Source organism: Oncorhynchus mykiss, chromosome 10, assembly GCF_013265735.2.
Source record: "Oncorhynchus mykiss isolate Arlee chromosome 10, USDA_OmykA_1.1, whole genome shotgun sequence".
NCBI lineage: Eukaryota > Metazoa > Chordata > Actinopteri > Salmoniformes > Salmonidae > Oncorhynchus > Oncorhynchus mykiss.
This window is the reverse complement of record NC_048574.1, coordinates 80,723,274-80,738,119: the sequence shown is the minus strand read 5'-3', so window position 1 is coordinate 80,738,119 and position 14,846 is coordinate 80,723,274. Positions and strand designations below refer to the sequence as shown.

Sequence of the window (14,846 nt, the reverse complement as noted above, 5' to 3'; positions counted from 1 at the left end):
CTGATACCACACCACCTAGCCTGATACCACACCACCTAGTCTGATACCACACCACCTAGCCTGATACCACACCACCTAGCCTGATACCACACCACCCCTGATACCACACCACCTAGTCTGATACCACATCACCTAGCCTGATACCACACCATCTAGTCTGATACCACACCACCTAGCCTGATACCACACCACCTAGCCTGATACCACACCACCCCTGATACCACACCACCTAGTCTGTTACCACACCACCTATTCTGATACCACACCACCTAGTCTGATACAACACCACCTAGCCTGATACCACACCATCTAGTCTGATACCACACCACCCCTGATACCACACCACCTAGTCTGATACCACACCACCTAGCCTGATACCACACCACCTAGTCTGATACCACACCACCTAGCCTGATACCACACCACCTAGTCTGATACCACACCACCTAGCCTGATACCACACCATCTAGTCTGATACCACACCACCTAGCCTGATACCACACCACCTAGTCTGATACCACACCACCCCTGATACCACACCACCTAGTCTGATACCACATCACCTAGCCTGATACCACACCACCTAGTCTGATACCACACCACCTAGCCTGATACCACACCACCTACTCTGATACCACACCACCCCTGATACCACACCACCTAGTCTGATACCACATCACCTAGCCTGATACCACACCACCTAGTCTGATACCACACCACCTAGTCTGATACCACACCACCTAGCCTGATACCACACCACCCCTAATACCACACCACCTAGTCTGATACCACACCACCTAGTCTGATACCACACCACCTAGCCTGATACCACACCACCCCTGATACCACACCATCTAGTCTGATACCACACCATCTAGTCTGATACCACACCACCTAGTCTGATACCACACCACCTAGTCTGATACCACATCACTTAGCCTGATACCACACCACCTAGTCTGATACCACACCACCTAGTCTGATACCACACCACCTAGCCTGATACCACACCACCTAGTCGGATACCACACCACCCCTGATACCACACCACCTAGTCTGATACCACATCACCTAGCCTGATACCACACCACCTAGTCTGATACCACACCACCTAGTCTGATACCACACCCACTAGCCTGATACCACACCACCCCTGATACCACACCACCTAGTCTGATACCACACCACCTAGTCTGATACCACACCACCTAGCCTGATACCACACCACCCCTGATACCACACCATCTAGTCTGATACCACACCATCTAGTCTGATACCACACCACCTAGTCTGATACCACACCACCTAGTCTGATACCACACCACCTAGTCTGATACCACACCACCTAGTCTGATACCACACCACCTAGCCTGATACCACACCACCTAGTCTGATACCACACCACCTAGTCTGATACCACACCACCTAGTCTGATACCACATCACCTAGCCTGATACCACACCACCTAGTCTGATACCACACCACCTAGTCTGATACCACATCACCTAGCCTGATACCACCACCTAGCCTGATACCACACCACCTAGTCTGATACCACCACCTAGTCTGATACCACACCACCTAGCCTGATACCACCACCTAGTCTGATACCACCACCTAGTCTGATACCACACCACCTAGTCTGATACCACACCACCTAGTCTGATACCACACCACCTAGCCTGATACCACACCACCTAGTCTGATACCACACCACCTAGTCTGATACCACACCACCTAGTCTGATACCACACCACCTAGTCTGCTACCACACCATCTAGTCTGATACCACACCACCTAGTCTGATACCACCACCTAGTCTGATACCACACCACCTAGTCTGATACCACCACCTAGTCTGATACCACACCACCTAGTCTGATACCATACCACCTAGTCTGATACCACACCACCTAGCCTGATACCACACCACCTAGTCTGATACCACACCACCTAGTCTGATACCACCACCTAGTCTGATACCACACCACTTAGTCTGATACCACCACCTAGTCTGATACCACACCACCTAATCTGCTACCACACCACCTAGTCTGATACCACCACCTAGTCTGATACCACACCACCTAGTCTGATACCACACCACCTAGTCTGATACCACCACCTAGTCTGATACCACACCACCTAGTCTGATACCACACCACCTAGTCTGATACCACACCACCTAGTCTGATACCACACCACCTAGTCTGATACCACATCACCTAGTCTGATACCACACCATCTAGCCTGATACCACACCACCTAGCCTGATACCACACCACCTAGTCTGATACCACACCATCTAGCCTGATACCACACCATCTAGTCTGATACCACACCACCTAGTCTGATACCACACCACCTAGTCTGATACCACATCACCTAGTCTGATACCACACCACCTAGTCTGATACCACATCACCTAGTCTGATACCACACCATCTAGTCTGATACCACACCATCTAGTCTGATACCACATCACCTAGTCTGATACCACATCACCTAGTCTGATACCACATCACCTAGTCTGATACCACACCACCTAGACTGATACCACACCACCTAGTCTGATACCACATCACCTAGTCTGATACCACACCACCTAGTCTGATACCACATCACCTAGCCTGATACCACACCACCTAGTCTGATACCACATCACCTAGTCTGATACCACACCACCCCTGATACCACACCATCTAGTCTGATACCACACCACCTAGTCTGATACCAAACCACCCCTGATACCACACCACCTAGTCTGATACCACACCACCTAGTCTGATAACACACCACCCCTGATACCACACCACCTAGTCTGATACCACACCACCTAGTCTGATACCACACCACCTAGTCTGATACCACACCACCCCTGATACCACACCATCTAGTCTGATACCACACCATCTAGTCTGATACCACACCACCTAGCCTGATACCACACCACCTAGCCTGATACCACACCACCTAGCCTGATACCACACCACCCCTGATACCACACCATCTAGTCTGATACCACACCATCTAGTCTGATACCACACCACCTAGCCTGATACCACACCACCTAGCCTGATACCACACCACCTAGCCTGATACCACACCACCCCTGATACCACACCATCTAGTCTGATACCACACCATCTAGTCTGATACCACACCATCTAGTCTGATACCACACCACCTAGCCTGATACCACACCACCTAGCCTGATACCACATAACCTAGCCTGATACCACACCATCTAGTCTGATACCACACCACCCCTGATACCACACCACCTAGTCTGATACCACACCACCTAGCCTGATACCACACCACCTAGTCTGATACCACACCACCTAGCCTGATACCACACCACCTAGTCTGATACCACACCACCTAGCCTGATACCACACCATCTAGTCTGATACCACACCACCTAGCCTGATACCACACCACCTAGTCTGATACCACACCACCCCTGATACCACACCACCTAGTCTGATACCACATCACCTAGCCTGATACCACACCACCTAGTCTGATACCACACCACCTAGCCTGATACCACACCACCTACTCTGATACCACACCACCCCTGATACCACACCACCTAGTCTGATACCACATCACCTAGCCTGATACCACACCACCTAGTCTGATACCACACCACCTAGTCTGATACCACACCACCTAGCCTGATACCACACCACCCCTAATACCACACCACCTAGTCTGATACCACACCACCTAGTCTGATACCACACCACCTAGCCTGATACCACACCACCCCTGATACCACACCATCTAGTCTGATACCACACCATCTAGTCTGATACCACACCACCTAGTCTGATACCACACCACCTAGTCTGATACCACATCACTTAGCCTGATACCACACCACCTAGTCTGATACCACACCACCTAGTCTGATACCACACCACCTAGCCTGATACCACACCACCTAGTCGGATACCACACCACCCCTGATACCACACCACCTAGTCTGATACCACATCACCTAGCCTGATACCACACCACCTAGTCTGATACCACACCACCTAGTCTGATACCACACCCACTAGCCTGATACCACACCACCCCTGATACCACACCACCTAGTCTGATACCACACCACCTAGTCTGATACCACACCACCTAGCCTGATACCACACCACCCCTGATACCACACCATCTAGTCTGATACCACACCATCTAGTCTGATACCACACCACCTAGTCTGATACCACACCACCTAGTCTGATACCACACCACCTAGTCTGATACCACACCACCTAGTCTGATACCACACCACCTAGCCTGATACCACACCACCTAGTCTGATACCACACCACCTAGTCTGATACCACACCACCTAGTCTGATACCACATCACCTAGCCTGATACCACACCACCTAGTCTGATACCACACCACCTAGTCTGATACCACATCACCTAGCCTGATACCACCACCTAGCCTGATACCACACCACCTAGTCTGATACCACCACCTAGTCTGATACCACACCACCTAGCCTGATACCACCACCTAGTCTGATACCACCACCTAGTCTGATACCACACCACCTAGTCTGATACCACACCACCTAGTCTGATACCACACCACCTAGCCTGATACCACACCACCTAGTCTGATACCACACCACCTAGTCTGATACCACACCACCTAGTCTGATACCACACCACCTAGTCTGCTACCACACCATCTAGTCTGATACCACACCACCTAGTCTGATACCACCACCTAGTCTGATACCACACCACCTAGTCTGATACCACCACCTAGTCTGATACCACACCACCTAGTCTGATACCATACCACCTAGTCTGATACCACACCACCTAGCCTGATACCACACCACCTAGTCTGATACCACACCACCTAGTCTGATACCACCACCTAGTCTGATACCACACCACTTAGTCTGATACCACCACCTAGTCTGATACCACACCACCTAATCTGCTACCACACCACCTAGTCTGATACCACCACCTAGTCTGATACCACACCACCTAGTCTGATACCACACCACCTAGTCTGATACCACCACCTAGTCTGATACCACACCACCTAGTCTGATACCACACCACCTAGTCTGATACCACACCACCTAGTCTGATACCACACCACCTAGTCTGATACCACATCACCTAGTCTGATACCACACCATCTAGCCTGATACCACACCACCTAGCCTGATACCACACCACCTAGTCTGATACCACACCATCTAGCCTGATACCACACCATCTAGTCTGATACCACACCACCTAGTCTGATACCACACCACCTAGTCTGATACCACATCACCTAGTCTGATACCACACCACCTAGTCTGATACCACATCACCTAGTCTGATACCACACCACCTAGTCTGATACCACACCATCTAGTCTGATACCACATCACCTAGTCTGATACCACATCACCTAGTCTGATACCACATCACCTAGTCTGATACCACACCACCTAGACTGATACCACACCACCTAGTCTGATACCACATCACCTAGTCTGATACCACACCACCTAGTCTGATACCACATCACCTAGCCTGATACCACACCACCTAGTCTGATACCACATCACCTAGTCTGATACCACACCACCCCTGATACCACACCATCTAGTCTGATACCACACCACCTAGTCTGATACCAAACCACCCCTGATACCACACCACCTAGTCTGATACCACACCACCTAGTCTGATAACACACCACCCCTGATACCACACCACCTAGTCTGATACCACACCATCTAGTCTGATACCACACCACCTAGTCTGATACCACACCACCCCTGATACCACACCATCTAGTCTGATACCACACCATCTAGTCTGATACCACACCACCTAGCCTGATACCACACCACCTAGCCTGATACCACACCACCTAGCCTGATACCACACCACCCCTGATACCACACCATCTAGTCTGATACCACACCATCTAGTCTGATACCACACCACCTAGCCTGATACCACACCACCTAGCCTGATACCACACCATCTGGTCTGATACCACACCACCCCTGATACCACACCATCTAGTCTGATACCACACCATCTAGTCTGATACCACACCACCTAGCCTGATACCACACCACCTAGCCTGATACCACACCACCTAGCCTGATACCACATAACCTAGCCTGATACCACACCATCTAGTCTGATACCACACCACCTAGTCTGATACCACACCACCTAGTCTGATACCACACCACCTAGTCTGATACCACACCACCTAGTCTGATACCACACCACCTAGTCTGATACCACACCACCTAGTCTGATACCACACCATCTAGTCTGATACCACACCATCTAGTCTGATACCACACCACCCCTGATACCACACCACCTAGTCTGATACCACACCACCTAGTCTGATACCACACCACCCCTGATAGCACACCACCCCTGATACCACACCACCTAGTCTGATACCACACCACCCCTGATACCACACCACCTAGTCTGATACCACACCATCTAGTCTGATACCACACCATCTAGTCTGATACCACACCCCCCCTGATACAACACCACCTAGTCTGATACCACACCACCTAGTCTGATACCACACCACCCCTGATACCACACCACCCCTGATACCACACCACCTAGTCTGATACCACACCACCCTGATACCACACCACCTAGTCTGATACTACACCACCCCTGATACCACACCACCTAGCCTGATACCACACCACCTAGACTGATACCACACCACCTAGTCTGATACCACATCACCTAGTCTGATACCACACCACCTAGTCTGATACCACATCACCTAGCCTGATACCACACCACCTAGTCTGATACCACATCACCTAGTCTGATACCACACCACCTAGTCTGATACCACACCACCTAGTCTGATACCACACCACCTAGTCTGATACCACACCACCCCTGATACCACACCATCTAGTCTGATACCACACCACCTAGTCTGATACCAAACCACCACTGATACCACACCATCTAGTCTGATACCACACCATCTAGTCTGATACCACACCACCTAGCCTGATACCACACCACCTAGCCTGATACCACACCACCTAGCCTGATACCACACCACCCCTGATACCACACCATCTAGTCTGATACCACACCATCTAGTCTGATACCACACCACCTAGCCTGATACCACACCACCTAGCCTGATACCACACCATCTAGTCTGATACCACACCACCCCTGATACCACACCATCTAGTCTGATACCACACCATCTAGTCTGATACCACACCACCTAGCCTGATACCACACCACCTAGCCTGATACAACACCACCTAGCCTGATACCACATAACCTAGCCTGATACCACACCATCTAGTCTGATACCACACCACCTAGTCTGATACCACACCACCTAGTCTGATACCACACCACCTAGTCTGATACCACACCACCTAGTCTGATACCACACCACTTAGTCTGATACCACACCACCTAGCCTGATACCACACCACCTGGTCTGATACCACATCACCTAGCCTGATACCACACCACCTAGTCTGATACCACACCACCTAGCCTGATACCACACCACCTAGTCTGTTACCACCACCTAGCCTGATACCACACCACCTAGTCTGATACCACACCACCTAGCCTGATACCACACCACCTAGTCTGTTACCACCACCTAGCCTGATACCACATCACCTAGCCTGATACCACACCACCTAGCCTGATTCCACACCACCTAGTTTGTTACCACACAACCTAGTCTGATACCACACCACCTAGCCTGATACCACATCACCTAGCCTGATACCACACCACCTAGTCTGATACCACACCACCTAGCCTGATACCACACCACCCCTGATACCACACCACCTAGTCTGATACCACATCACCTAGCCTGATACCACACCACCTGGTCTGATACCACATCACCTAGCCTGATACCACATCACCTAGCCTGATACCACCACATAGTCTGATACCACACCACCTAGTCTGATACCACACCACCTAGCCTGATACCACACCACCTAGCCTGATACCACATCACCTAGTCTGATACCACACCACCTAGTCATTGTGGAGGCTATATACAGGATATTACGGTACAGAGTCAATGTGGAGGCTATATACAGGGTATTACGGTACATAGTCAATGTGGAGGCTATATACAGGGTATTACGGTACAGAGTCAATGTGGAGGCTATATACAGGGTATTACGGTACAGAGTCAGTGTGGAGGCTATATACAGGGTGGTACCAATACATAGTCAATGTGGAGGCTATATACAGGGGGTACCGGTACAGAGTCAATGTGGAGGTGGGTGCAAATAGTCTGGGAAGCAATTTGATTAGATGTTGTGGAAATTGCGGATTGCTCCTTCAACGTTTAAAGTCCTTGCATGGGAGTGGTGACTGTGGGCTTCTTGGTGACGGATAGTGTGTGTGTCTGTAGCCAGAGAAGAAAACAGCTGTGAGGTAATGTTTCATTAGAAATCTCTTCCTGTTAGAGGCCATCACACCACTCCCAGTGGACACACACAGCTATTGGGACACAGAGAGAGAGAGATACAGAGAGAAAGAGAGAGAGACAGGCAGAGAGACAGAGAGAGAGAGAGAGAGACAGAGACAGAGACAGAGAGAGAGAGAGAGAGAGAGAGAGAGAGAGAGAGAGAGACAGAGACAGAGACAGAGACTGAGAGAGAGAGAGAGAGAGAGAGAGAGAGAGAGAGAGAGAGAGAGAGGAAAAGGAAGAGGGAGAGAGAATAGGTAGGTGTGTGTGTGGTATGTGATGGACGTAAGAGAAAGATTGATGGTTAGAACCTCACCCAGAGAGAGAATAGGTAGGTGTAGGTAGGAGAAGGAAGAGGGATGTGGACAGGGTGATGAAGAAGGAGAGGGAAGATGGATGTGGACAGGGTGATGAAGAAGGAGAGGGAAGATGGATGTGGACAGGGTGATGAAGAAGGAGAGGGAAGAGGGATGTGGACAGGGTGATGAGGAAGGAGAGGGAAGATGGATGTGGACAGGGTGATGAGGAAGGAGAGGGAAGAGGAATGTGGACAGGGTGATGAGGAAGGAGAGGGAAGATGGATGTGGACAGGGTGATGAGGAAGGAGAGGGAAGATGGATGTGGACAGGGTGACACCAGCAGGTGTATCTCACTGATCATCCCCAAAGCCAACACCTCATTTGGCCGCCTGTCGTTCCAGTTCTCTGCTGCCTGTGACTGGAACGAATTGCAAAAATCTCTGAAGTTGAAGACTTTATTCTCCCTCACCAACTTCAAACATCTGCTACCTGAGCAGCTAACCGATCACTGCAGCTGTACATAGTCCCATCTGTAAATAGCCCACCCATGTTTACCTACCTCATCCCCATACTGTTTTTATTTCTTTACTTTTCTGCTATTTTGCACCCCAGTATCTCTACTTGCACATCATCATCTGCTCATTTATCACTCCAGTGTTAATCTGCAAAATTGTAATTATTCGCTCCTATGGCCTATTTATTGCCTTACCTCCTCATGCCTTTTGCACACACTGTTTATAGACTTTCTTTTTTCTACTGTGTCATTGACTTGTTTATTGTGTTATTGACTTGTTTATTGTTTACTCCATGTGTAACTCTGTGTTGTTGTCTGTGTCACACTGCTATGCTTTATCTTGGCCAGGTCGCAGTTGCAAATGAGAACTTGTTCCTGGTTAAATAAAAAGGTGAAAGAAAATGAAAAGGCTGGTTCCAGGAATAAACTAATAAACTAGATAAAAACACTCCTGGTCCTAGTTCTGGGTTGTACTACCAGATGGAAACACTTCTGGTCCTAGTTCTGGGTTGTACTACCAGATGGAAACACTCCTGGTCCTAGTTCTGGGTTGTACTACCAGATGGAAACACTCCTGGTCCTAGTTCTGGGTTGTACTACCAGATGGAAACACTCCTGGTCCTAGTTCTGGGTTGTACTACCAGATGGAAACACTTCTGGTCCTAGTTCTGGGTTGTACTACCAGATGGAAACACTTCTGGTCCTAGTTCTGGGTTGTACTACCAGATGGAAACACTCCTGGTCCTAGTTCTGGGTTGTACTACCAGATGGAAACACTCCTGGTCCTAGTTCTGGGTTGTACTACCAGATGGAAACACTCCTGGTCCTAGTTCTGGGTTGTACTACCAGATGGAAACACTCCTGGTCCTAGTTCTGGGTTGTACTACCAGATGGAAACACTCCTGGTCCTAGTTCTGGGTTGTACTACCAGATGGAAACACTCCTGGTCCTAGTTCTGGGTTGTACTACCAGATGGAAACACTTCTGGTCCTAGTTCTGGGTTGTACTATCAGATGGAAACACTCCTGGTCCTAGTTCTGGGTTGTACTACCAGATGGAAACACTCCTGGTCCTAGTTCTGGGTTGTACTACCAGATGGAAACACTCCTGGTCCTAGTTCTGGGTTGTACTACCAGATGGAAACACTCCTGGTCCTAGTTATGGGTTGTACTACCAGATAAAAACACTCCTGGTCCTAGTTCTGGGTTGTACTACCAGATGGAAACACTCCTGGTCCTAGTTCTGGGTTGTACTATCAGATGGAAACACTCCTGGTCCTAGTTCTGGGTTGTACTGCCAGATGGAAACACTCCTGGTCCTAGTTCTGGGTTATACTATCAGATGGAAACACTCCTGGTCCTAGTTCTGGGTTGTACTGCCAGATGGAAACACTCCTGGTCCTAGTTCTGGGTTATACTATCAGATGGAAACACTCCTGGTCCTAGTTCTGGGTTGTACTACCAGATGGAAACACTCCTGGTCCTAGTTCTGGGTTGTACTACCAGATGGAAACACTCCTGGTCCTAGTTCTGGGTTGTACTACCAGATGGAAACACTCCTGGTCCTAGTTATGGGTTGTACTACCAGATAAAAACACTCCTGGTCCTAGTTCTGGGTTGTACTACCAGATGGAAACACTCCTGGTCCTAGTTATGGGTTGTACTACCAGATGGAAACACTCCTGGTCCTAGTTCTGGGTTGTACTACCAGATGGAAACACTCCTGGTCCTAGTTCTGGGTTGTACTACCAGATGGAAACACTCCTGGTCCTAGTTCTGGGTTATACTATCAGATGGAAACACTCCTGGTCCTAGTTCTGGGTTGTACTACCAGATGGAAACACTCCTGGTCCTAGTTCTGGGTTGTACTACCAGATGGAAACACTCCTGGTCCTAGTTCTGGGTTGTACTACCAGATGGAAACACTCCTGGTCCTAGTTCTGGGTTGTACTACCAGATGGAAACACTCCTGGTCCTAGTTCTGGGTTGTACTACCAGATGGAAACACTCCTGGTCCTAGTTCTGGGTTGTACTAATAGATGGAAACACTCCTGGTCCTAGTTCTGGGTTGTACTACCAGATGGAAAACACTCCTGGTCCTAGTTCTGGGTTGTACTACCAGATGGAAACACTCCTGGTCCTAGTTCTGGGTTGTACTACCAGATGGAAACACTCCTGGTCCTAGTTCTGGGTTATACTACCAGATGGAAACACTCCTGGTCCTAGTTCTGGGTTGTACTACCAGATGGAAACACTCCTGGTCCTAGTTCTGGGTTATACTACCAGATGGAAACACTCCTGGTCCTAGTTCTGGGTTATACTACCAGATGGAAACACTCCTGGTCCTAGTTCTGGGTTATACTATCAGATGGAAACACTCCTGGTCCTAGTTTTAGTTTTAGGTTATATATAATTCATAACAGATTACACAAACAATCCTAAATCTAATTTCTGAGATTCCATGAAGATGGCTCCTCTCATGCGTGTGTGTGTGTGTGTGTGTGTGTGTGTGTGTGTGTGTGTGTGTGTGTGTGTGTGTGTGAGTGTGTGTGTGTGTGTGTGTGTGTGTGTGTGTGTGTGTGTGTGTGTGTGTGTGTGTGAGAGAGTGTGTGTAGCTCTGCAGTACATTACTGGAATCTAATTAGACTGAGAGACTGAGTGCACTGAGACAGGAAACACACACATACTCCACCATTTCATAAATCAGACGCCTACAGGGCTGAAAGGGAGAGAAGGATGGGGAGGGGACGTTGGGTAGGAGAGGAGAGGGGCTGGGTAAGAGAGGAGAGGGGCTGGGTAGGAGAGGAGAGGGGCTGGGTAGCAGAGGAGAGGAGGGGTTGGGAGGAGAGATTGGGTAGGAGATGGGAAGGGAAGGGAGGTTGGGAGGAGAGGAGAGGAGAGGGGTTGGGTAGGAGAGGAGAGTTTGGGTAGGAGAGGAGAGGAGGGGGGAGGTTGGGTAGGAGAGGAGAGGTTGGGTAGGAGAGGAGAGGAGAGGAGAGGTTGGGAGGAAAGGTTGGGTAGGAGATGGGAAGGGAAGGGAGGTTGGAAGGAGAGGAGATGAGAGGGGTTGGGTAGGAGAGGAGAGTTTGGGTAGGAGAGGAGAGGAGGGGGGAGGTTGGGTAGGAGAGGAGAGGTTGGGTAGGAGAGGAGAGGAGATGGGAGGTAGGAGAGGAGAGGTTGGGAGGAGAGGAGATGGGAGGTTGGGAGGAGAGGAGAGGTTGGGTAGGAGAGGAGATGGGAGGTTGGAGGAGAGGTTGGGAGGAAAGGAGATGAGAGGTTGGGAGGAGAGGAGAGGTTGGGTAGGAGAGGAGAGGAGAGGTGAGGTTGGGTAGGAGAGGGGAGGTTGGGTAGGAGAGGAGAGGTTGGGTAGGAAAAAATATGGGAGGTTGGGAGGAGAGGTTGGGAGGAGAGGGGAGGTTGGGTAGGAGAAGAGAGGTTGGGTAGGAGAGGAGAGGTGAGGTGAGGTTGGATAGGAGAGGGGAGGTTGGGAGGAGAGGAGAAGTGAGGTTGGGTAGGAGAGGAGAGATTGGGTAGGAAAGGCGAGGGGAGGTTGGGAGCAGAGGAGAGGGGGTTGGGAGGGGATGTAGGGAGGAGAGGGGAGAGGAGGGGAGGCGAGGGGAGGCGAAGGGAGGTTGGGAGGGGAGGTTAGGGAGGGGAGTTAGGGAGGAGAGGTTAGGGAGGAGAGGTTAGGGAGGGGAGGTTAGGGAGGGGGCATCAATTAAACTGGAGGGCAGACACACAGTCCAGTTACACACATTGTCTGTATAACTCATCTGACCATGACATCTTCTTTTGTTGACTCTCTTAAAGAGTACATTAAACACACACCTCATCAACCATTAAAAACCCCTAATGGAGAAACACTGTAACCTGATCATGCTCATCCCACTAAAACGCCCACCAAATCAACCATTAAAACCCTATTGGAGAAACCCTACAAGACCTATTAGGCTGGATAGCCTAAACATTAGGCGGATATGACCTCATCGGCCTACTACAGATTCCTATCTGTCTTTGACCATCACTTCGAACTGACGACGATATGATAATCACACCTGCGTGCAAACAGACCGCTCACAGAATATCGACACTTTACCCCCGCCGGTCACCGGTTGGACATAATGGGCAGCAGTCCACCGGGCCGTAGCTGTAAAACGCATTATAACGGTACGGGACGCACTGTCCTAAACTAAAGTCCCTCCTCAAGACTCTGGTTTGCGTTGCGGGGCCCGCATGCAGACAGACAGGTGCAGCGTGTCTGACGGGACTCTCCTACTGGGCCATAAAGATGTATGTATTGTAAACAGTTTAACCTTATTTGGAGTCTAAAAAAATATTGGAAAATGATTGTCCCGCGTTTGAATCTAGTTGTTCCCAGGCCTATAGAGGCAGTGGAGTCGGCCTAGGAAAGCCTACCTGCAGGTTGTGCTGTTGATAAGCATCATCATTACAACACATCGTTTCATTTTTTTTTTAAATTGAAACGACAACATCAGTTCACCTACAGGATATAATCAATAATAATAATAATAATCGGGATTGTCTGTTGTGTTTCGCTGTGCACCTAAACGGAACTCGGTGAAATAGGTGGTGTAAATAGGACAACGCCTTTTAAACGGACTATCCCCTCTCCGGAGTCCGCATGCACGCAGCACGAGAAGAGCGACAGAGTGTGCTGTGCTGCGCGGTGTAGACTACCGGGAGGGAGGGGTGAACAGGCAGCTACATTCGCTCTGTATCGTCAATACGGCTGATGTCGCCTAGTCTACTACAGTGTTTGTAGCGGTTGTAGAGAGCAGAGACCCACCTGCCGAATGCGGTTCTTGTGCGGCGGTGTCCCTCCTTCCGGGGACGTGCTACTTGACGAAGCCATTTTCCGTCGTTCTGTCTCGGTCGCGGTCCGGTGTCTCTGGCGTAGCTATGTGTTTCTCCTGGTGCTCCTTGACGTTCCGTCTCCCCCGACCACCGGGATGGAGAGGCAAGGTCTTCTTGACCGTGCGAGATGGGGCTTCGGTCGGCCTCAAAATCCACAGGGCTCGGGGATGCCCCGGTTCGTCATGATACTGCGGCAGCGTTGTTTTTTTTTTCTTCAGTTAAAAAATCTAAGTGTCTATAAGACAAGGAAAGCGTTACTGAGGGGCGGAACGAGTGTTCCCCCTTTCAGAAGTGCGCACGAGTGTTGTCTTCCTAGCCTACTACAGCCTCTCTGTGCGTGAATCTGCGTGTTTGAGAGAGAGGAGAGAGAGAGAGAGGAGAGGAGAGAGGGGGGAGAGGAGAGAGAGAGTGAGGGAGAGGATAGAGAGGGAGAGAGAGAGAGAGAGGAGAGAGAGAGACATAGAGAGAGAGAGAGGAGAGAGAGAGACAGAGAGAGAAAGAGAGACAGAGAGAGGAGAGAGAGAGAGAGAGACAGAGAGAGAAAAAGAGACAGAGAGAGGAGAGAGAGAGAAAGAGAGAGAGAGAAAGAGAGACACAGAGAGAGAGAGACAGAGAGAGAGAGAGAAAGAGAGAGAGCACTC

At 49.9% G+C, this 14,846-nt stretch overlaps 1 protein-coding gene across 1 annotated transcript in view; it reads right to left on the bottom strand.

The window, feature by feature from the left end:
• Positions 1-14,585, bottom strand: part of LOC110515606 (ankyrin-2) — a 199,104-nt gene extending 184,519 nt beyond the window's left edge. Inside the window, exon 1 of the mRNA XM_036934160.1 lies at positions 14,138-14,585. Within this exon, the coding sequence (XP_036790055.1) occupies positions 14,138-14,203 (66 nt within the window). The 5' untranslated portion in view covers positions 14,204-14,585. The remainder of the gene's footprint in view (positions 1-14,137) is intronic.
• Positions 14,586-14,846: the final 261 nt, after the last annotated feature.